The sequence below is a fragment of the Erinaceus europaeus genome, chromosome 8, assembly GCF_950295315.1.
Source record: "Erinaceus europaeus chromosome 8, mEriEur2.1, whole genome shotgun sequence".
In the NCBI taxonomy this organism is placed as follows: Eukaryota; Metazoa; Chordata; class Mammalia; order Eulipotyphla; family Erinaceidae; genus Erinaceus; species Erinaceus europaeus.
Window position 1 is genome coordinate 16,797,746 of NC_080169.1, and position 24,948 is coordinate 16,822,693.

The 24,948-nt window shown below is 41.5% G+C and overlaps 2 protein-coding genes across 6 annotated transcripts in view; one reads left to right on the forward strand and one right to left on the reverse strand.

Moving 5' to 3' along the window:
• Window positions 1-1,983: 1,983 nt before the first annotated feature.
• MTERF3 (mitochondrial transcription termination factor 3) lies at window positions 1,984-19,342 on the reverse strand. Of its 5 annotated transcripts, XM_060195985.1 has the most exons (9): window positions 19,193-19,290; window positions 18,068-18,185; window positions 13,481-13,829; window positions 11,989-12,141; window positions 7,817-8,006; window positions 5,910-6,057; window positions 5,476-5,547; window positions 4,600-4,761; window positions 1,984-2,246 (listed from the first exon to the last, which is right to left on the reverse strand). In XM_060195985.1, the coding sequence occupies exons 3-9, from the start codon at window positions 13,812-13,814 to the stop codon at window positions 2,052-2,054; spliced, it is 1,254 nt and encodes a 417-aa protein (XP_060051968.1). In that variant the 5' UTR covers window positions 13,815-13,829; window positions 18,068-18,185; window positions 19,193-19,290; the 3' UTR covers window positions 1,984-2,051. The 5 variants fall into 5 exon arrangements, with proteins under 5 accessions (XP_060051968.1, XP_060051972.1, XP_060051967.1 ...); XM_060195989.1 differs by lacking the exon at window positions 18,068-18,185 and having other exon boundaries at window positions 1,984-2,188; window positions 19,193-19,342; XM_060195984.1 differs by lacking the exon at window positions 18,068-18,185 and having other exon boundaries at window positions 19,193-19,341.
• Window positions 19,343-19,496: 154 nt separating this feature from the next.
• The window catches only part of PTDSS1 (phosphatidylserine synthase 1), a 61,347-nt gene continuing 55,895 nt past the window's right edge, over window positions 19,497-24,948 (forward strand). The window contains exon 1 of the mRNA XM_060195982.1: window positions 19,497-19,909. Within this exon, the coding sequence (XP_060051965.1) occupies window positions 19,731-19,909 (179 nt within the window). The 5' untranslated portion in view covers window positions 19,497-19,730. The remainder of the gene's footprint in view (window positions 19,910-24,948) is intronic.

Consider the following 24,948-nt stretch of genomic DNA (forward strand, 5'->3'; position numbering starts at 1 on the left):
TGTCAGAGGGAGGAGAAGAACTAGGAGAACTCAGCAAACTCTTTTCCTTCTTTTTTAAAAAATATTTTATTTATTCCCTTTTGTTGCCCTTGTTTTCTTGTTGTAGTTATTATTGTTGTCGTTGTTGTTGGATAGGATAGAGAGAAATGGAGAGAGGAGGGGGAGAGAAAGACAGACATCTGCAGACTTGCTTTACCACCTGTGAAACGACTCCCCGCCCCTGCAGATGGGGACCCGGGGTCTCGAAACTGGATCCTTATGCGGGTCCTTGCATTTCGCCACCTGCGCTTAACTCGCGGTGCAACCGCCCGACTCCCTTTCCCTTCCTTCTCAACGTTCAAATCTTCATATGGTTAGAGTGGAAAAGTAGGTTAAACCTTTAGTATTTTTTCACAAAATACAGCTTCTATGGACATTGAATTTTAAGGGGGCAGGGGAGACAGCATCACATTTGGGTAAATTCTCAAGCCTGATGCTTTTAAGTCCCATCTTTAAATTCTTTTTATATTTACTTATTCCCCTTTGTTGCCCTTGTTTTATTGTCGTAGTTATTGTTGTTATTGATGTCATCATTGTTGGACAGGACAGAGAAATGGAGAGAGGAGGGGAAGACAAGAGACGGGAAAGACAGACACCTGCAGACCTGCTTCACCGCTTCTGAAACGACTCCCCTGCAGGTGGGGAGCCGGGGGCTCAAACCGGGATCCTTGAGCAGGTCTTTGCGCTTTGCACCACTTGCTCTTAACCTGTTGCGCTACCGCCCGGCTCCCTCAAGTCCCATGTTTAATCCCCCATACCACCAGAAGCCAGAGCTGAGCAGTGCTCTGGTTGACAAAAAAAAAAAAAAAAAAAAAAAAAAAAAAAAAAAATATATATATATATATATATATATATATATATATATATATATATATATAATCTTAAGGGAACCTCTGTTTACTGGTGGTTATTAGTGTTGATCCAGAACCTATTTTTCATTTTCCCTCCTGGTATACGGGTCACATTTTTCTGTCCTGACTCAGTGAGTGCAGACTACTTAGAGTGCAAGCAATCAGGTGTGGCTCCCTGGGAACCACCAGTGTTAACAGTTTACCCAGTCTCCTTCCTGACAGGGAACTAACTGAAGTCATAACGCTTCATCAAACTGAGAATAAATCATACAATCAAACTAAGAATAAATCATTTGTCAAGAATTACACATGTGAGTGGTGAATGGGGAAAAAAATAAAGTATCAATTACTAACAATAGTCACAGGCTTGTTAGGATTTTTTTTTTCTTAACTGTGTTTCATTTCAAATTATTCCCCAACCCCCTTTTCCCAGATTCTCAGAAGCCAACTATGGATAGTTTTAAATTATCTTTGTGCTGAAGAAAACAAAATAGAGAATTCAAAAGTGGAACAGAGGGAGAGAGACAGACACCTGCAGCCCTGCTTTACCACTAGTAGAGCTTTCCCTTGCAGGTGGGGCCCAGGGGCTTGAACCTGGGTCCGTGAGGATTGCTAACATGTGCACTTAACAAGGTGTACCATCACCTGGGCCCAGTGGAATAGGTTTTCTAGCAATATCAACGTAGCAGGTATTAGATAAATATATTAAAGAAACTTTTTGCATAACCATTATGCTAATTCCCCCACTCTTTAATTTTCTTAGCTTTTTAATTTGATGGGGCTCAATGCTGGCATCTATGTGCATGGTAACCCGTGTATTCAGTATATGTACCACTGCATGGCCTCTCTAGAAACTGAACATTTCAAAGAAAATAAAGCTATCTTGTGATGTCATATTTAAAAAAAAAACAGTGTAAGAATCAGGAAATCTTCCGTTGTTTTCATCTTCACCAAAATGACAGTACAACAGCCTGTCTCTAAGCTTGATACACTTATAGTTCATTGAGTCGATAACTAGGAACTTAAAGAAAAAAACCTGCCAAATGTGTACTTAGATTCAAATATAAAGAAATATCAAGTGAGAGATGATGAGTAATTTTGTTTAAAATGTATTAATTTATTGATATTTACATTGACATTACATTTTAACATTGATCAAAACTAAAGAGTTTTTAAAAATTTTTCAAAGTCCCAAACTGAGGCTTTGGCAATCTCTTCACAAAATTTTTCATCAGGCACAGATACCAGTTTGTCCAAAGAGATGTAGTTAGGTTTTGCTGGATCATACTGTGCTCTGCCTAAATAGTGAAGAAACAAATGTCTTTCTTTTACTTTAAACAACCTTGTGTTAAATACCTAGAAAACAAACACACACACACAAAAAAAACCCTTAAGCAGTAGGCATTAGAAGATAAGCTGAAATGTTTCTTTGCTAAAAATATTAATAGGTTAATAACAATTATGACAACATCAGTAATCTCAATTGGGAGAACTAGCCGGATGTAAATAGAGACTGGAAGCTGGGTTCCCCAGCAAAGCCTATGTGATGCACAATCTTTTGTCTCTTGGCCATTCTTTCAAATGCACTGCACACATACATAGTAAAGCAGCACTCTAATGAGCTATTTTGCTAATCCTATTCTAATCTCCCTCTCCCCCCTGATATATGGTAGAGTTGGGGAAGAGAGGGAAAGACACCAAACAGCACTCCACCACGTACAGACCCACCCATTCACTCCCAAATGCCACCCACGGTGCTTCCATGTGGTGCTAGGGCTCAAACCCAGAGCCTTGCACAAGGTATGGCACACTCTCTACTAGATGAGCTCATATCAAGAATGCATCCAGATGGGACAGGTGGTGGCGCACCTGGTTGAGCACACATGTTACAATGCGCAAGGACCCAGGTTCGAGCCCCCAGGCCCCCCCTGCAAGGGGAAAGCTTCACAAGTGGTGAAGCAGGGCTGCAGGTGTCTCTGTCTCTCACCCTCTCTATCCTTCCCTTCCCTCTCGATTTCTGACTGTCTCTATCCAATAAATAAATTTAAAAAAAAAATTAAAAAAAGAATGCATCCAGCAAACGGAGTACAGGGACTGTTTCAATGAAATTCAATCTTTCATTTATCCTGTGAATACTGTTTAGTCACATGACAGAAGAATGACTTTGATGACATTCAATCATTTACTTGTTCAATAAGTACTTTTTAAAGTAGCTGTTAAAGGTGTCAGCAATATATAAATTAGACAAGGCCTCTGCTCTCCAAGAGTTAGCTTTCTTGTGCACAAACAGGTATCGCTCACAAGGTAAAGAACAGGAGAGCCTGATTACTTAGAAAGTATAAATATGGGAGGGCCAGGTGGAGGCACACCTGGTAGAGTACCCACACATAACAGTGTGCAAGAACCTGAGTTCAAGCCCCCAATCCTCACCTGCAGGCAGGAAGTTTCATGAGTGGTGAAACAGTGCTGCAGGTATCTTTCTCTCACTTTCTCTACCCTCCATCTATCTCCTCCTTCCCTTCAATTTCTCTGTCTCTATCCAACATAAGTAAAAAATTTAAAAAGAAAGCATGAGAGAGTCGGGCGGTTGTGCAGTGGGTTAAGCGCAGGTGGAGCAAAGCGCATAAGAATCAAAAAGTGCATAAGGATCCTGGTTGAGCCCCCGGCTCCCCACCTGCAGGAGAGTCGTTTCACAGGCGGTGAAGCAGGTCTGCAGGTGTCTGTCTTTCTCTCCCCCTCTCTGTCTTCCCCTCCTCTCTCCATTTCTCTCTGTCCTATCCAACAATAACGACATCAATCATAACTACAACAATAAAATAAGGGCAACAAAAGGGAATAAATAATAAAAAAATATTTTTAAAAAAGAAAGCATGAATATGGCTTTGGTATAATTCGCAAACTGGAAATGTTTGCTACTTTGCAGAGAAAGCATTATAACAACATGGCTTAACTAGTAGACTTAGGTAGGCTGTGAATAAAAAGTACATATAGCATTAAGAAGATCTTTAAGGGAAGTTACCTATTTCAAATTGAAATGGAGGAAAACCATATTAGACTCCAGAGACAGAATGATGAACTGCCAAAACATAGAAAATAACTATTTATTTCTCCTCAGAAGACATATATGTGTGCCCTGGGGGTTGTAAACTTTTCACAAGTCATCTTCTTGATCCATTTGCTAGATGTGACATTGTTATAAAGATGGGCCATTAAAAGCAAAAACAAAAAACCCAAACATATACCAAATACAAAATTTCTTTTTTTTTAATATTTATTTTATTTATTCCCTTTTGTTGCCCTTGTTGTTTTATTGTTGTAGGTATTATTGTTGTTGTCGTTGTTAGATAGGACAGAGAGAAATGGAGAGAGGAGGGGAAGACAGAGAGGAGGAGAGAAAGATAGACACCTGCAGACCTGCTTCACTGCCTGTGAAGCGACTCCCCTGCAGGTGGGGAGCCGGGGTTCGAACTGGGATCCTTATGCCGGTCCTTGTGCTTTGCGCCACCTGCGCTTAACCCGCTGCGCTACAGCCCGACTCCCCAAACACAAAATTTCTTACAGTTCTTAGAAATGGACTGCATTTGGTCCAGTTCTTACAGATAGCCAACAATTTCCACAAATTGTTGTACCATGTATCACGTATGTACCCCGAATTCCAAAGAGGTAATGCCAGATGCTACACAGAATGAGAGAGTTGTGCACACATTACCTGTGGGAACTTGACGATGAGGTGGTGGGGAACACTCATCACATTGTGCACAAAGTCGAAAGTCTCAGTAAGCTTCCTTTTATTTGCAGTTAACATCTTTGGTAATCTGGTTATCATATGTTGAATTTCATTCCTTTTAAAACCAAGTTCTAGTCGGTAAACCTAAAGTAGAGTTGTCAAGAGTCATGCCCAGGAAGAGTGACTGGGTACCATGCCAGGAGACATAGATTCTTTTCTCCCCTTCTCTGCTGCACACCTTGATTCTTTTAATTTAAATTAAGACTACGAAGACCTGAAAACAGCCAGGCCAGTCGCCTTCGGTGAACATAATACTTTCTTGCTTCTTGGGGTAACTGAATTTCAAACCCCTCTCAGCAACGTTATCAGGAAGATCACCAGAACAAGTGACTACTGATATATTATGAGCCATAACACTGGTGGACATGGAAGGCTGGGTCAGATTATTTGTCCAGATGTCCATACAAACCAGCAGTAAGATTTTCAAAGTGCTTCTTGAGCTTCTGCTCCCAAGCACACTCATATACATGTTATCAGAAAGAAAAAAAAAAACTCCATGTCCGATTCCAGAGAAGATGACACTGAACACTTAGTGGCCTGCTATATATTCATGTTATTCTGTGTCTTTTCTATAACCCACAATTATTATTTTTTAAACTGTCTATCATATTCCCATGAGATTGTAAATTCCATGAGTTTAGAGACTATCTCCTCAGCATAATGTGAGGTTTTCAGAAATGATTTAATTTAGGATGGTTTTCTTTTTTTAAAACGGCCGTCGTAAAAATCATTCCTCTTTGAAGGACTGAGAACACTTACAGAATAAGGTTATTTCTTATAATTTTCAAATTGTCCTACCTTCATATTTTCTTTCACAGGTTCCAGACTTCCAGTTAGCAGCCTTGGGAGACGGACTACCAGATCTCTAGTCTATAGTTAACAAAACAATGTATCATTACTACACTGGTTGGGAAATCAAAAGTGTGACAAGGAAAATAAAATGAATAGAAAAAAAAAAATGACCTAGGCAGAGAAATGCTGAGCTCTAGAAGCCCATAAACTTAATAGTACTTGAAGAAAAAAAAAAAATACTGCAAACAAGGAATCAAACTGGCAGACTATTATAAAATGATATAGACATATATATATCCCAGAAAGGTAATTTGTTTCTGTACAGAAAGTTGCAGGCATTTATAAAATCATAAGAGCCTCTCATATGTTAGGAATATGAGATTCAGTAGTAAGTAAATGTAGTTTACATAGAAGTAAACAACATTTCTCCTCTTCTTTACCTTCTTCACACTAAGTTCAAGTTCTTTTTGGAAAAATCCCAGTCTGTTATCCAGCCTCTCCACTGAAAAACTTAGCAGGAATGGTGCTTTTGTGACCATCTGTGTAATATCTGCTTTACTGAAATTTTTTGACTGTAGATAAGCCACTCTAGAGAAACAAACAAAAAAGTTTATGTAATAAACAACTCATTTCATGCTATACTCTAAAATGACAACTTTAAAAAAAATTTTACTTATTTATTTTCCTATATGTTGCCCTTGTTTTTTATTGTTGTTGTAGTTATTAACCCTGAAAGTTACAAATAGATGTCCCTTTTCAGTTAATATGATTGATTTTATTACCTGGTTAAAAAATTACCTTATTTTTACATTTTTTATATAAACAAAACAACTTTTTTTTTCTTTCCTCTTAAGACAAATAAAGACCCTTAATAACCAGATGGGGGTGGGTGGGTGGTGGTGCATTGGTTGAACACACATTAGAGTGTGCAAGGACCTAGGTTCAAATCCCCTGGTCCCCACCTGCAGAGGTAAAGCTTTGCGAGTGAAGCTGGGCTGGAGTTGTCTCTTTGTCTCCCTCCCTCCCTCCCTCCCTATCACCCCCTTCCCTCTCCATTTCTGGCTGTCTCTATATAATAAATAAATAAAATGAATGACTAGATGAGTAGGGAGATAGCATGTTTATGCAAAAGAGTTTCATGCCTAAGACTGAGGTCTAAGGTTTAACCCCTCCATACAACAGAACTGTGAAGTGTTCTGTAGAAAATAAACATACAGTGGTCTGGGAGGTAGCACAGTGATAAAGCTTTGGACTCTCAAGCATGAGGTCCTGAGTTCGATCCCCCGCAGCACATGTGCCAGAGTGATGTCTGGTTCTCTCTCTCCTCCTATCTTTCTCATTAATGAATAAATAAAATCTTAAAAAAAAAAAAGAAACATACATAAACCAGAAAGAGGAGAGAGAGAGAGAGAAGTGAGGACAGTAGAACCAAAAGGAACTTTTTACTTTAGTACATTTACTAAATATTCTCACAGGCAATTTTTACTACAATCTTTTAATATATTTAATACCATTTGTTAACTGAGAAATTTCCTGCTAAGTTTTTGAAGAGAAATACTTATGTACTGACTGAGCAAGAAATTGAAATGATATGTAATTGGGTGAATGAAGCTGTCTTGGGATTGGAGAGAGGGCTCACTGAGGCTAGTGCTTGTGCTTTGCTGTGTATGTGAGCCAGGTTTAATCCCTGACACTACATGGATGTCTCATGGTCCCAGGAAGATACCTCTCCCCCTCTCTATGGAAAAGCTGGTCCAGGGCCAGTAAAACTAGGTAGTACACTTGCTTTGCCACATGTGTGTTTGACCTTCAAGCCTAATCCCTACCACACTGAGGGAAGCTTTGGTGCTGTGGTGTCTTTCTGTCTCTGTTATCTTTTTAAAAAAATATTTATTTTCCCTTTTGTTGCCCTTGTTGTTTTTTATTATTTTAGTTGTTATTGTTATCGTTGAGAGAAATGGAGAGAGGATGGGAAGATGGGGCAAGAAAGGTAAGACACCTGCAGACCTGCTTCATCGCCTGTGAAGTGACTCCCCTGCAGTTGGGGAGCCAGGGGCTTGAATTGGTATCCTCACGCCGGTCCTTGTGCTTTGTGCCATGTGCGTTTAACCTGCTGCGCTACTGCCCAACCCCCCTGGTGTTATCTTTTTATCTGAAACACCTTACCTTGAGAGGTGAAGTACCAATTATAACAAAAAAAATTATTACCACTGTTTTGAAAACTTACTCAGTACTTATATTTACTACTTTAATAGACTTAAAAGAATAGCTTTAGCATATATTTTCATCACAGTCACTCCTTGGATTATGTGAAAAACATAAACAAACAAAAAGCCAATATCCATACCTGGTCTGAAGATTTTCAAGGTCTTCAGAAAAAATAGCATAATTTTTGGTTAGGAATGCTCCCAGTTGGTTATCCTCTATCCCCAAATCTTTAAGGAATAGGAGTATGTGTTTAATGTGTTTTTCAAAATCCAGTCTCAGGAGGAGGTTGGCTGCATCTGGATGTTTTTCTATCTTGGATAAATCCACTCCTACAGTAAATTACAAATATGCTGCTTAAAGATAACCATTTAATTCAACTATTAAAACTGTGTACTATTCAAACTAGATACGTAAGAAATTAGAGAAGGTCAACAGCCTATCCAAAGGGAACTGAGACTGTCCCACATATATGCCAAATCTTTGGAAGCTAGATTGTTTATAGAATGAAAAATAAAATGAAGATACGGTATTTCTAAGTCACATAGAGGAGAAAATAGTACCATCTGGGCTAAGTTTAGATCCCCAAACAAATTCACTAATAGTCACCTTGAATCATCTTCATCTAAAACTTCTTTTTTTAAAATTATCTTTATTTATTTATTGGATAGAGACAGCCAGAAATCAAATGGGAAGGGGGAGGTAGAGAGGGAGAAAGACAAAAGAGACACCTGTAGCTCTGCTCCACTGCTTGTAGCTTTCCCCCTGCAGGTGGGGACCGGGGGCTCGAACTTGGGTCCTTGTGCATTGTAACAAGTGTGTCCAACAAGGTAAGCCACAACCCGGCCCCAACAAGTTCTTGAATATGGTCTCAAGAATGCCTCTATGCCCAATGATCTCCATAGTAACTGCTTAACTGGTAATTCTGAGGGTTATAAGCCCTACTGTTACTTTTTAAAAATGATTTTTAAAAACTATTTCCTGGTTTATAAGCTTGAACCCAGGTCCTTGTGCATAGTAATATGTGCACTTAACCAGGTGTGTCACCACTGACTCCCTCCATAACATTTCTTGATATTAATCAGGAACTGATACTAAGAGTATCGTGGGCCAGGAGGTGGCACAGGACATAAAGCATTGGATTCTCAAGTATGAGATTCCAAGTTCAATCCCCAACAGCACATGTACCAGAGTGATGTCTAGTTCTTTCTCTCTCCACTTCAATCTTCTTCCTGAATAAATAAAATCTTTAAAAAAAAAAGCATATTAAGAATATCCTGAGCAGAGAAATAGATGGCACACACACAAACACACACAATGAAGATTAGAAACAGCTAAGCAAACAAACCAGATAAACAAACAAACAAGAGTTATAACAATGGCATTTCAAAGTCAATGGAGATAAGGTGGAATATTTAAAATATAATGTGTCCACTAACTAAACATTTAAAGAAATTTCAACTTCACCTGTGTTTGAAACAAAAATTAATTTCATTAGTCTAACTGTGCACTGAGGTTGACTACATAAAGTAATAAAACTTATGTATGGCTTTTTGTATGGCGTATTTCTACAGAGAAACGCCTAGAAAGATATTCAAAAAATTGGTGGTAGTAGTTACCTCTGGAAAGTGGAAATGGAGATGTAGAGCGAACTACTTTTTATAATATTTGCACTCTGGATAACTAGATGCAATTCTTATATAATTTAAAAATAACATTAATAGAAAACTAAATTAAATTATTGGCGAATGGACGGATGGATGAATAAGTACAATTAAAATTAGTTCTCAGACTCTGTGATCGGTGAGGGAAGGGATGCTTTGAAAATAACACAAAAGGCTCAGACTTCAAATTTAACAAAATATTACAGCTTACATGTGCTCAAGTGCCTTGCTCCACATGAGCTGTCATTCTGGTGGCTGTGCTCAAACAGAAATCCTGAAAAGCTGCTTTTAGCAGCAACAGGAGAGCTGAGTCTCACTGGGAGAGCACACTGCTGTCAACACAGATCACTTGGGCTTTCACGATTTCATTAACTTGAAAACACAGTCACCGAGGACCTATTTGGACCATGAGCTTTTGGGAGGGTCTGGGAATATATATATATAGATTAATATATGATTCTAATTTTGAAGTGGCCACGGTCTAACTTAGCTTTATTCTGTCGGTTCAGTTAACTACAAATATCAACACTGGATCTGGTTATGGATACACATATTCGGTGTCTCTTTGGCAACGGAAAATTCCAGTGAAAAGAACTCTAATGAAGGAATGTCATACAGTGGTGTAGGCAGAGCAAAAGGACCAAAACGAGGGCACCCTTGGGCTGAACAGACAAGGGAGGAAAAGGCATCAGCGCGCTCCAGAGGCGTGTGGCAGCTACACTGCAGAAGCTGCTGTCAAGGAGTAAGGTAGTTCTATCACCCGAACCAGGGAGGGGATAGGGGAAAATTACTCCCACTCGGCCTCCCAGTATCGCAGGTGTCTCCTACTGGCTGGAGTTGCACAGGAGTTCATTGGTAAAGGAATCAGATGCATAGGGGCTAAGTCTCCTGGGACACAGAACAGGCCGTGAAAGAAGAAAACAGGTCTTGGAAGTCATCAAAGAACCGAGGCACTCTTTGAGTTCTCCAAAGTACTGTCCCAGCAGGTAGAAAATCTGACTTGAAAAGGCCGATAGGTGGGGCCAGGCAGTAGTAGTGCAGCACATTAAAAGCCTATGGTGCAAGGCACAAGGGCTGGAGCAAGGATGTCGGTTCGAGACCCCGGCTCCCCACCTGCAGAGGGAGTCGATTCAAAGGTGTTGAAGCGGGTCTGCAGGTGTCTATCTTTCTCTCCCCTTCTCTTGATTTCTTTATGTTCTATCCAATAACAAGAACAACGAAATGGGAAAAAATGGTCTCCAGGAGCAGTGGATTCGTAATGCAGGTAGTGAGCCCCAGTGATAACCATGGCGGCAAAAAAAAAAAAAAAAAAAAAAAAAAGGTTGAGAGGTCCTGTGTTTAAGTTACTTCTTTTATTTTATTTTTAATATTATATTTATTTATTTATTTATTTATTGGATAGAGACAGTCAGAAATTGAGAGGGAAGAGGGAGATAGAGAGGGTGAGAGACAGAGAGACAACTGCAGCACTGCTTCACTACTTGTGAAGCTTTCCCCCTGCAGGTGGGGACGTGGGGCTCGAGCCTGGGTCCCTGCACATTATAACATGCACTCAACCAGGTGCACCACCACCCAGCCCCTATTTTATTTTATTTTATAATGAACGACAAGTCTATAGGATAAGAGGAGTACAATCCCACACAATTCCCACCACCAGAACTCCGTATCCCATCTCCTCCCTTGAAAGCTTTCCTATTCTTTATGCCTCTAGGAGCATGGACCCAGGATCATTATGGGGTGCAGAAGGTGGAAGATTTAGCTTCTGTAATTGCCTCTCCACTGGACATGGGCATTTAAATCACTTCTAAGACATACTGTTGAAGTGTCAGCATACAGATAAATAGAGGGCTGGGATATCTTCCACGGCACTGTGCACACCAACCATGTCCCATGTTCATATCATAGTACCTATTACAAAGCTGGGAAAACGGTTCCAAAAGGAAAGTGATTTGCCTTTACCTGCTCATATATCTTCTTCCACCTCCCCCAGCCCCCCCCCCTCCTGTGAACCCACAGAACACTTTATGGATCTCTCATGGGGGACCTATGACTTCATCCTTCATTTCTGCTTTCCAGCTATATCGACACATTTAGCTGCTGAAGACTTGAGGCCCAAGGCCTTTCCCTCTATCTATGAGTAACTTGTGCAGGAATAGATGTGAGTACGATGGAAAATGTTTAACTCTAGAAATAAAGAAAAATAATACAATTTAAGAGAAGGCAATTGGGACCTCCAGGCAAATACAAAGTTGTGCAGGAGGGAAAACAATCATAGCGCACGCTCTGGAGAGCAGGAGAGCAGGATTTACAGCCGCACTGTCAATAGACTGAATGGTCTAAAATTTATTACTATGAACTATATGAAGACAACTGAAAAGAAGTGGGAAAAGCACAGATAGCATTCCAGGAATCAACTGTTGTCTCAAACTGATGAGCTAAGCGACATGATTATATGAACAATGCAGAGGTTCCGTAGGAAGCGAAGGTATACAAGTCGAGTACGTAACAGTGCAGAATAGGACGTAGGATAGAAAGGACAAAACGGGTCTAGGTGCTTGCTTTGGGAAAAATAAAAAGTGCTGCCGTAGACAGTTTAAAAAACAAATGGAAGAGCCCATTCAATAAGTACTTTTAGGTCACTCTGACTTACCTAGAAGCACTAACTTCTGCAGAGTCTCAGAATGGTCCACATAAACTCGCAGTGTGGATGAAACGGGGGGCAATGGCGGGTTTGCAATAATTCGAATAGCCTCTTCCTCAGATACTGGCTGCAACGGAGACAATGGAGGCAAATCGTCCAATTCTTTCAAGTCAGCCAAGGAAAGAAGAGAAACCTTGTTAGCTGTCCAATTTGCACACTTAAGAGCTGCTTCTACAAAGAGAACCTCTTCTCTAGTTTGCTCCTTAAATCTTAGGACTGTTTCAGAGTTAAGAATTTTCTACATTCTAAGAGGTACTGTCAAAACTAGAAAGAGCAGCTATTACCTCCCTACAGTAAGAAATGTGTTAAATGACTATTTCATTAGGGAGGAAATCCTCTAAGTTCTGTACAAAAGTCTTTTTCTTTCCAACTAATTTTCAAGTATATTTTGAATATCGATTGACTCAACTATAGTTTCTTAACTTGGCCAAAAAACCAACACATATTCTATTAGCCTAGCTATATGTGTTAAAGTTCTTATATTCTGAAATATTCCTTTTGATCCAACTCTTTATTCAAGTTATTTTCAATTCTATCTTTAAGAGTATTTCCAAGACTCTGTTTCTATCTGTAATACTTTGCTAGTGACATGACCCTCTCTAGTATAACCCTGATTCTGATTTCTTTTTTTTTCTTTTTAATCAAACACAACTTAGAAGACTGAAAAGTGCTATGTACTTTAAAGAATCTGGACTGTGATTTTTTTTTTCTAATTTGTTTTAAAATCTCTAATCCTTATCCCTTCTCATTTTTTAAAAATTTATTATTATCTTTATTTATTGGATAGAGACAGCCAGAAATCAAGAGGGAGTGGGTTGATAGAGAGGGAGATAGATAGACACCAGCAGTCCCGCTTTACCACTCATAAATCTTTCCCCCTGCAGGTGGGGACCAGGGGCTCAAACCCGGGTCCTTGTGCATTGTAATACATGCGCTCAACAAGGTGCGCTACCACCTGGCTCCCCTTTCTCATTTCTTATGGCCACATATTCTGCCTTGCTCCTCCCTCCTAGCTTTATTTTCTTCTTCATAGTCTACTAAATACACAGTATTGTGGTTAATGTTACACAAATAAATACATGTCAGAATATATTGAACCACATACCAAAGGCCCCAAGTTCAATCCCCAGCACCAGCAATAGCCAGAGCTAAACAGTGCTCTGATTAGTTAAAAAAAAAAGTAAATGCTACACAAAATAATACTAAATAATCATATATATATATATATATATATATATATATATATATATATATGTATATTCATCTTTTTTCTTCTTAGTAAAATAAAGGTATAACAGAAGTAATGAATAGAACTGACATTATTCTTTTTCCTAGTCTCATACAAGGTATGACTTGACACAAGGTAACAGAATATAAATAAGTGACTTCTTCAAACTACCCATGCAAGGCAGTGGGGTCTTTTCTGAAAGTTCAGAATTACCTTCCAGAGACAGTTCAGAGTCAAAGCTGGGTATCTGTTGTGTCTTCTCTGACTGTTCAATCACAGAAGGAAGCAGAGTGCTCTGGGCAGAATTATTCTCCTGCCGAGTACAGGTGGGAGACTGGGAACTATTCCACAAGGAGGAAGTGCTGTAAGTTTTAAATCCCCACTGGAGAAAACAATTGTCAGAGGACACCTGAGGCTGAGCAGAAAGGCCACACAACACTGTTTTTCTGGGTCTCGGCAGACGTTTTCTAAGCTGCATAATATTAATGAAGTTACTCGATTTAATTGAGTCAAACCATCTGGGTATCTGTCGCGCTGATAGGGCCATTTTCCTTAAAGTGCCCTACAGAGAAAAAAAATATAACCATAAGTATATGCATGTATTATATATTTTTAAGTATATACACATGTACCATATAAACTATCAATAAACTTTCTCATTTAAATATTTAAAACAATATTCAATGAAAAATTACTTCTATATGAAAGGTATAGATGACTAGTCAAAATTTTTTATTTTATTTTTATTTAACAAGACAGAAATTGAGAGGGGTAGGGGAGATAGAGAGGGGGAGAGATAGACACCTGTAGGTGTCTATGAACATGATGTGTTCCCCCTGCAGGTGGGGAACTGGGTCTCGATCCCGGGGCCTCGGGCATACATAGTAGTATATGTGCTTAAGGGGGTGTGCCATCACTCAGCCCCCTCAAATGTTTCTTAAGTACAGGTAAAACCAAAACAATGCTGCCTCAGTTACAAACCAAAAGACAGGACCTTCTGAACTAGGAAAATAAAGATATGTCCCACAATTTAAATATAAAATGCAGATCACCAGAAGAGAAAAAGACAAGTAGAACCTGAACTGAAATGTTGCACCAAAATAAAAGACTCTGGGGTGGGTGGGGGGAGAATACAGGTCTAAAGAGGATAGCAGAGGACCTACTGGGTGTTGTATTATTATATGGAAAACTGGGAAATGTTATGCATGTACAAACTATTGTAAAAAAAAAAAGAGATTTAAGTAATGGCAGTATTTGAGTTCTGCAAATTACTGGGTGCCTTTTGAGAAGATAAGCTGTTAAAAAGTTTCATAACCTTTAAGTTGGACATCATTACCTCTGAGTAGTTCTGAAGAATGATTACTATGACTATATGTAATATATGTAGTGTAAAATAAACTGATACTCATTAAGTGCTAAAAAAAAAAAATGCAGATTACTGTGTAAGAAAAACATTTTAAACAAAAAAATTACAAGTGTCCAAATTATGGGTAAACTCAATAATCTCTGATTTAGTTAAAGAAAATAAGATATTGCAATTAGATAATTTATAAATTTGGTTTGAAGAGCACCAGCTGACTCACAGTGATCAAAATAACTCTAAATTACTCAAAGACATTTTAAGCATAGTTTAGTCACAAAATAAATACAATCTTCTTAGACACACTCAAAATCAAATGTGGGGGAGATAGCATATTGGTTATGCAGACAGACTCTAATGCCTGAGGCTCCTAGGTTCCAGGTTCAATTTTCCAGACCACCAGAAGTCAGAGCTAAGCAGTGCTCTGGTAAGAAAAAATACTCATAATAAATAAATAAATAAATAAATATGATCACTGCTCTATACATGGTTGTTTCTTGCTTCATTCTGAGGGCCAATAATATGAATTCTACACTTCTCAATAATATGATTATGTTATAAAGATTCTACACTTCTCAAAAGAAAGATCAATAAGCCCAGTTTTGATCATTTTACTACAGGAAAAAAAAGCCTTTAAAAAAGAAAAAGGCAAGACTCACAAGCAAAATGAAATGAAACACATCAGAACTAGCAGAATACATATTTATTTTGACTGAAAAACTAGCCTTTGATTTTAAAAGATTTTTTTTTTTTAAATCAGGAAAGCCCATGGTGTCTTTAAATTCTAGGAAAAAAATGTGAATTTTTATATTAGAAAGCTTAATCAGAAAGGTAAAGTTGATGTGTATAATTTTGTGCAAAAGTCAGTTCATATAAAATACAGCATGGAGACTAGGGAAAATGCTCAAGAAATTATTAACCAGTAATAATACTGACTACGCCAAGATAAATTCAGTTGAATTGCTGCTTTGTCTTTTTACATAATCAAATGCAGCTTGTTTTACACTTTGAATTAGATCAAATACTTCATTCAGGCCTATGCTTTTTTTTTTTTTAACTTATTTTTACTTATTTATTATTGGAGAGAAACTGAGAAGGGAGTGGGAGATGGGGATGGAAGGAGATACAGACACCTGCAGCCCTGCTTCACCGCTCCTGAAGCTTTCCCCCTGCAGGTGGGGACCAGGGGCTTGAACCTCAGTCCTTGTGCACTGTAATGTGTGCGCTTAACCAGGTGTGCCACCCCCTGGCCTCTAGATCCATGCTTCTTTTGGAGATCCGTAATTCAGAGAAACTCTCCTAAGATCTATAAAAGTGCCATTCTGAAGTGATTTTAGAAAGGAAATCTAAATCTGCAGTGTGGGACAGATTTTGTTACATTTTGAAAGGAACCGAGCCTCCAAATTTGTCACATTTCCCCTCAAAACTACAACACAGCTTTCTCAGCAGAGCAAAGTCAGTGAACTGGAAGCTAGACCTTGGTTTAACCATCTGGAAAAGACTAGGTTATCTTAGTGTTCTAATAGCATAGCTGGCCCATGCTAGGAGTTCAGTAATGATTTTTTTTTTTAAAAAGGGCAATAAAGCATTTATTAAAATAACATGGCAAGAATGCCTACTGTTTGATGGCACAAGAGCAAAATCTTTACGGTTCTGGTTGCTCTGGGAAAAAACAAATTCATTGCCAGTAACTACTCTTTAAATTTTTTTTTTTTTCAGAGTATAATAAGATTGCTGTTAAGGTCTCAGTTCTTTCTAAGATGTTTTGATTACGTTTGTCTAAGCATTTCCTCTTCAAAACAAGCCCCTGGAAATCCAAACTCATTGTGAAACCTTTTCAGGCTCAAATCAATTCTCAGTATACATCATTTAGATTAACTTTTGAATTCCATCCATAGTTATTAAAAGACCTTTATGGGGGGGGGGGCAGAAAAAAAGACCTTCATGCACCCAACTAGTATTTACCGCTCAATTTTTTTCACAAGTGTATCAGTTTCATTGCTGTTAATACTTGTCAACCATTAATCCTGGAGGCCGTGAAATAGTTGTTCATTTGCTGCTTTGCCTCATGCACAATTCAGGTTCCAGGCAGGCCTCCACCACACTGAAGGAAACTTAGGTGCAGTGGTCTCTTAGTGTCTCTCTCTGTCTTGATCTTTTTTTTAAAAAAATCTTTCTTTTGGAGAGCACTGCTGGACCTCACCTCCGGATGGGCCCTCTCTGTGACTCTGGTCCCAGCACTAACCCAACTTTACTTATTTATTTTACCAGAATAGTGCCCTGCTCTGCCTTATGGTGGTGCTGGGGATTGAACCTGGGGCTTTGTGGAGTCTCAGTTATGACTCTCTTTGTATAACCATCTTGCTATCTAACCCAGCCGCAGAGAACTGTTGTATAGGATGACTGGGAAAAAAGGGAAAAAGCCTTTGTGGGGAGTCGGGCGGTAACGGAAGTGGGTTAAGCAAACACGGTACGAAATGCAAGGACCGGCCTAAGGATCTCGGTTGGAGCTCCCCACCTGCAGGGGAGTCGCTTCACAAGCGGTGAAGCAGGTCTGCAGGTGTCTGTCTTTCTCTCCCCCTCTCTGTCTTCCCCTCTTCTCTCCATTTCTCTCTGTCCTATCCAACAACAACATCAATAACTACAACAACAATAAAAAACAAGGGCAACAAAAGAGAAAATAAATAAATATAAATATAAAAAAAAAGAAGAAAGAAAAAGCCTTTGCAGGTAAGACGTGATATTGGGTAATATTCACACACATCTTTCTGGGGAATATTTTTTTTTCTTTAAGCCTTAAAGAAATCTCAAGCTCAGGCCAGCAAAATAGCTCAATTGGACAGTGCGCTGCTTCTCAATGGGCAGGACCCAAGTTCCAGCCCGGCCCTCACTTAACTGAAGGAGGCTGCGATGCTGTGGTGTTTCTATCTTTACCTCTCTGTCTCTAGCTTAAAATGCATTTTTTTTTTTTTGCCTCCAGGGTTATTGCTAGGGCTCGGTGCCTGCACTGCGAATCCACTGTTCCAAGAGGCTATTTCTTTTTCCATTTTTGTTGCTCTTGCTCCTGTTATTATTGCTATTGTTATTGCTGTCGTTATTTTTGGATAAGCCAGAGAAATCGTGAAGGGAGGGGAAGACAGAGAGGGGGAGAGAAAGATAAGACACCTACAGACCTGCTTCACTGCTTGTGAAGCGACTCCCCTGCAGGTGGGGAGCTGGGGGCTCGAACCTGGATACTTCGGCCCTTGCGCTTTGCCATGTGCGCTTAACCCTCTGTGCTACCACCCGGCCCCCTTAAAATGCATTTCTATGCTCATGACAACATCACATCCTAGTACTCAATTGTGGGCTGCAGTGCCTTGCTAGAATAGAAACCAGACACTAGAAAAATAAATTATTTATTGGGGCCAGGAGGTGGTGCGCCTGGTTTAAGCGCTCACATTGTAGTGCACAAGGACCCAGGTTCGAGCCCCCGCTCCCCACCTGCTGGGGGAAAAGTTTTGCGAGTGGTGAAGCAGGGCTGCAGGTATCTCTCTCCTTCCTTACTTCTGGCTGTTTCTAGCCAACAAATAAAGATAATAATTAAAAAGAAAATCATTTATTTACATGAATGGGGTGGGGGTGAGGAAAAAGACAAGACAGCCCTGCTCAGCTCTGGTAAACGGTGGAGCACGGAGGTCAAGCCCGGGGCTCCAGGCATGCACACCCGGGGAAGGGAAGAAACTGAAGGGCCGGGGCCGGGGCCGGGGCCGGGTGGGTGGCGGTGCTCCTCGTGGAGCGCACTTGCTGCAACGCACAAGGACCCGGGTTCGAGCCCCCGGTCCCTATTTGCAGGGGAGGAAACTTTGCGAGTGGTGAAATAGGGCTGTGGGTGTCTCTTTCTCTTCCTTTCCTCTCCATTTCTGGCTCTTTCTATCCAATAAATAAATAAAGATGATAGTAATAATAATAATAATAATAATAAAAGAACTGAAGAGCTGACCCGCTACGTTGCATGCGTCGACTGGGTATACCCGAGCCTTCCTTCACCATATTATATTTTATTTGCCTTAGAGGTCGAAACAGCAAAGCCACATAGACTTGTATTTCACCTCTGGGGATATAGCGTAGCAATTTTTAAAAAATTATCTTGATTTATTTATTGGATAGATACAAAGAGCCAGAAATCGAGAGGAAAGAAAGAGAGAGACCCGGCAGCCCTGTTTCACCACTCGCTGTTTCCTCCCCTGCAAGTGGGGACCGGGGGCTCGAACCCGGGTCCTTAGGCGTTGCAGCAAGCGCGCTCCACCAGGAGCACCACCACCCGGCCCCGGCCCCAGCCCTTCGGTTTCTTCACTTCCGCAGGTAGCCGGGCTCCGGGCTGGTTCTCCTTCCGCCGGGTGCTCCCCGGCACGTTAGCTAAGCAACCACGGGGCTGCGTTGCCTTCTCAGCCGGGATGAAAACCCGAGCACCCCAGCGATGGGCCTCCTAGACCTCTAGGCTCGGAAGCACCGGGGCGCTGGCGGGCCGGGACCCGAACCTGCGCTGGCAGCGCGCCCCTGCGCCGCAGTGGCTCCGGCTTTACCTGAGCGCCGGCCCGCGCCTCGTGGTCTCTTCCGCCCGCGCAGGCCGCTGGGTCGTTCCGGCAGCGCGGACAGTCACGGCGCCAGCCCGCAAGCTGCCGCGCATGCGCATCTGCTCGCTGCCCCGCCCTCCAGCGGGCGTGGCCAGAGTGGGCGAGACCATCTGCAAGGCGGCGCCGGGGGTGCAGGAGGGGGAAGCGGAGGAGGAGGAGGACACAGAGCCGGTCGGGGGCCGCCGCGTCCTTGTTTCTATTGGTCAATCTCTGCCCGATCCCGGACGCCGACACCCCGAAACTGGAGAAATGTTTCTTCCAGGATGACAGCGGACGCCGGTGGGTGGCGCCTCCCCGGCCGCGCCCGCGTTGGTGTCGCCGCGACCCCGCCCTCCAAGGCCGGTGCTTCCCTCGCCTCCTCGCCTCCGCTGGGCGCCAGAGCTGGCCCTGCAGCCCGCCTGCCTACCTGCTGCGGCTCTTTCTCGCCGGGGTCCCAGCCTGCACGGGCCGGGGCCGCGGTCACTGCCGCAGGACGGGGAGGCGGGCCATGGCGGCCTGCGTGGGGAGTCGGACCCTGAGCAAGGATGATGTGAACTACAAGATGCATTTCAGGATGATCAACGAGCAGCAAGTGGAGGACATCACCATCGACTTCTTCTACCGGCCGCACACCATCACCCTGCTCAGCTTCACCATCGTCAGCCTCATGTACTTCGCCTTCACCAGGTGCGGGGAGGAGGGCCAGGCCGCGCGGTGCTGGGGGCGGGGGTGGAGGGGCGCGCCCTTGGGCAGGGGTGAGGGGGATGGGGTGTCTTCGGGGTGCAGAAGCGGGCTGACTCACACGCACACACAGACACACACACACACACACACACACACTGCACACACTGCACACTCGCCGCCCACGCAGCTCCTGCACCGATCCGTAGTCTGCCAGCGCGCTCCGGCTTCCTCCTCTGCAGCTCCTCTGTAATGGGGTGCGCCCCCACCGCCACCCCCACCCCTGTCTACATCATCTCTCCCTGGCGTGCATTGGAGGATCCGCAGATTCCCCAGCTTTCTTCTCCCCAGAGCTCGCTGTCCCTCTTCTCCAGACACATCACAACGACAACGAGGACGACGAGGCAGGCCAGCTAGCTCCTTTTCACCCTTACCTCCCTCCCTCCAGCTCCAGTGCACCACTTGCAGCTCGGGTAGAGCAGCCCCGTCCACACACGACACCCTGTACAAACCCGGGACACGACCTACACCCTTCCCGGGACACAGCCCCCACGCCAGGAAATACACACCATCTGCACTGCTGGGTCCCCTTTCCCGTGCACCACCTACGGTGGGCATTGCACACAAAACATCCAGCATGATCCTTCCCCCAGCCTCAAACACCACCACAGCCCAGACACACACTACACGTTGGACCTTTTCCTCTTCAACCAAGCCTGCCAGGTACTAACCTGCCAGGTATGGTATACACTGCCACACAGCATTGCAGTAGACAACCTGCATCTGTTAATGGAAATACTATTGTCCTGTATTTATGACAGTATCTGGTATAGTACATGTTGTTGAGGTATTAAAACCCATAAACCTCAAACAGTGTAACAGTACTCTTTCTTGCCGTGGAAATGCTCGCACACATGTTCAAAGCATTTCTTTCTTTTTTCAAATTACTTTATTGAGGAGATGTTGAATTACAGGGTTCTTGCCAGGAGTACAGTTGCACATCTCCCTAAAATGGATGTCTCCAGATTTCACCTTCTACCCAGACATCCTCTTCCTTCATTACCAAGTCACATTACCTACCTCTTGAGTCTCTCCAAATCTGCTGTTAAAAACCACAGTGTTTTTTTTAATACTTTAAAAAAACATTTATTTATTTATTTAATTTTTGAGAGAGACACAGAGAGAAACATCTGAGCACTGCTCAGCTCTGGCTTATGGTGGTGCGGGGGAATTGAACCTGGGAGTTAGGAGCCTCAGGCATGACAGCCTGTTTGCATAACCATTATGCTATCTCCCCCACCCCAAAACCACAGTTTTCCTTCAGTATTGTCAAAGCAGATGTAATATACCCATTCCAGCCCATACCATGGAAATCATGTGGCCCCTCTATGCCATCCCAAGGAACTAATGATTCATCCCATCTGGTAACTACACACACACACACAGATTGGTGTTTTCAAAGTGAACTTTTTATTATAATAATAATAATTATTATTTTAAAATTATTGGATAGAGACAGCCAGAAATTGAGAGGGAAGAGACTGATAGGGAGAGAGACACAAAGACACCTGCAACACTGCTTCACCACTTGCAGTGCTTTCCCCCTGCAGGTGGGGACTGGGGATTTGAACCCAGGTCCTTGTTCTCTGTGACATGTGCCCTTAACCAGGTGTGCTACCACCCAGCCCCCAAAGTGAACTTATTTAAATCTAGAAAGGATGTGCCTATCACACCATTATGACCTAGAAGACCATCCCAGAACAGTGTTGCCTTGGAGTCACACTATTGGTTTCAAAACCATGTGTCCTTGATTAACTTCCTTCACCTTTGTCTGAACCTAGGATCCACATAAGCAAAAATGGAGATAGAATGTGCTTTTACCTTATTACAGGGTCATGGAGATTAAATTAATGAGTAGGAATGTGGTCAGCAGAGCACCTGGTGGTGCATGTTGGCCAATTCATGTTGGCAGTTTCTTTAAATATTTATTTATTCACTTTTGGTGCCCTTGTTTTATTGTTGTAGTTATTATTGATCAGGACATCATTGGACAGGACAGAGAGAGATGGAGAGAGGAGGGGAAGACAGAGAGGGGGAGAGAAAGATAGACACCGGCAGACCTGCTTCATCGCCTGTGAAGCAACTCCCCTGCAGGTGGGGAGCCAGGGGCTCGAACTGGGATCCTTAGGCCAGTTCTTGCGCTTTGTGCCACCTGCTCTTAACCCACTGCGCTACCGCCCAACTCCCTACTGATTTTTTTTTTTTTTTTTTTTTATCCAGCAATCAATGGTTCTCATTCCAGGTTAGCAGAAAATGTGCGTGAATGTATTTTACCAATATTGGATGAACTTCTACTATTTAGTGGGTGGAAATAAAGGATGTTAGTTGTATCACAGTGAGTGGGCTGCATGCATTGTAAAACAGAGAATGAATAAATCCCCTCAGACACTGTGTGTGTACCTGCACCTCCACACACACAAAACACCAATGATGCCTCCCTTAGGAATTATTACAGTTTGTCAGATTTGCATAAAGCTGGTAATATCCTTCCACATCACTCTTGTTTCTTGGCTCTAATGTCCATCTGACTCTTGCAATACCTATCTTGTGTATTTATTTTTAACAAGAGAGAGACATATGTCTGAGTACTACTTAGCTCTGGCTTACTTTGGTGTTGGGGATTGAACTTGGGACCTCAGAATCCCCGGAAGTGAAAGTCTTACAGAAATTTTGTGCTGCCTCTCCAGCCTCTGTCCAACTCTTGGTTCTTATTTTGTGATTCTTCATATACATAATTGTAGCTGGAGGTATAAATCATGCATAACAATTACTGTTCATGATTGAGGAAGGATATAGCTACTACTGTTATAAGTTCTGCTAATGCTGAAAGGTGGGATAAGACCAGACCTTTTCACTAGGATCTGACCAAAAAACATTTATTTCCAGTTTTGGAGAGAAATCAGTCTTGTCTTTAATATGCTGTGGTCGGTTAATTTTTCTAAGCCTGTTTCCTTATTTGTGTATATGGAAATATTTGGTAATATTTCATAGGATGTCATATATATCACAGTGAATGGGGACCACACTTAACATGAGAGCGCAGTTCATTATTTCAGTTAATCTGTTTTGCTCAGCTATGATAAATAAGAAGTGCTTAGTAAACACTAAATATTATTACACCATCTCATTATATGCTGATGCCTTATAAATTATATTTGCTAGTGAGTGAGGATGTGTGTAGTATGTTCTATAGAAGCTAAAGACATTGGACAAAAAGACATAACTTTGTTTAAATAACATACTTGCCTTCTAAGCCGTTTTTTTTTTTTTTTTTTTTTTAACTCTTATGTGTGAGTTCACACTAGTGGAATTAGTGAGAGTTTCTTTTTTAAAAAAAAGTATGGTATCTTATCTTAAATAATGAGAAGCAACCACAGGTAGTTTCAGCCTTTTATCTTGTATATCATTATAGGGCCTTTCCAAATACATCTCTCTTCCTCTTTTGTAATACTGAAAGTCACATTCTTCTGGAGTTTCCCCTTTTATAGCTTATTCTGCCAAAGCAATCAATAAATATCAGCAGTGAAATTACAATAAGTAAATTTGAATTCTAGCGGCTCATTAGAAATAATGAAGGAAGCATGATCAGAACCTATGGTTATGGCCTTTTCCAAAAATGATTGTATTTTATTTTTTCTATCCATTTCATAGAGATGGAAATCACATATTGAATTAGTAGCAGATCTCATAGAAGATAAGAAACATCATTCATACAATTAGCGTAGACTCATTTTTTTGGTAATAGTTTGTAACCATTTGTAGGGGGTAATAAGAATGATGACTATCTTCCTACATAAAGGTGGGAAGCATTGACTTCTTAGATGAAATTTGGCACTTAGAACCCACTGTTCCTGGTGCCATTTCCTTTCTTCCTTCTTTCTTTCCTTCCTTCCTTCCTTTTCTTTTTTAATTGGATAGGACAGAGAGAAATTGAGAGGGGAGGGAGAGATACAGAGGGAAAGAGAAAGACACCTGCAGACCTGCTTCACCTCTTGTGAAGCGTCCCTCTTGCAGGTGAGGAGCAGGGACTCTAACCTGGATCCTTGTGTAGGTCCTTGTGCTTCAAACTATGTGTGATTAACCTGGTGTGCCATCGCCTGGTCCATTCTTTGATCTTTTGTGATGGTTATCTTTTGTACCTTACACTCATCTTCTGAGTTTAGTTCTGTGACCGTTCCCGAGCAGTTCTTCCAGTAAGACTTTTCAAATGTGTTTCCAGGGGACAGGAGACAAAATAGTTCTGTAGTGTCATATTACCAGTGTGTGAGGAACAGGGCCTGGGCCTTGTCACAAGCTACAGAAATAGCAAGAATTTCCGATCCTGAAGGATTGGATACCTCACACAGAAGTCTGAGTCAAGTTTGGATTTGTCAAGTAGCTCTTTTTTGTTAAAATAGCAAGTAGGAAAACTGCTCAAGCATAGTGTTCGTTCTACTCTCTCTCACTGTTGTTAAAAATAAAGGCAAGTGCTGTCAACTGTTAATTTCTCAATATTTGGAAAAATTGTGTTTTTTTTTTCCCTACATAAATATAAATGAAATGCTTTGGCATATATCTTAGAAATTTGTTCAGCCAAAGTGGGAGAAGGAGAACCAGTCTTAAGGTCAAGGTGTAACAATTACTGAGATGCCTTTTATTCAGAGATTGGTAAAGTTGAAAATACTGAATGATAATTCATCTGAAAAACTCAAGCATTTGATTTGAAAGGCCCAGAATCTAGTACAGCACATAGAGCAGAATCTAGTACAGCACATACAGCATAGAGCCCACCCTCCATTTAAGAGACATCTGACAGAAAGCTCCTTTCCAGAAACACTTGGCCTGCAAAAACTGTCAACTTCAGTAACAAATTGCCTCTCTGCATCTTGCTGTGCCTAAGTGACTTAGAATAGGTTTCTCCTTGATATTAGGACTAAAGGAGGCACATGAGGGCCAGCAGACGTGTAGATTTTTGAATGGTTGCTTCCTATTTACTTGATGATAAT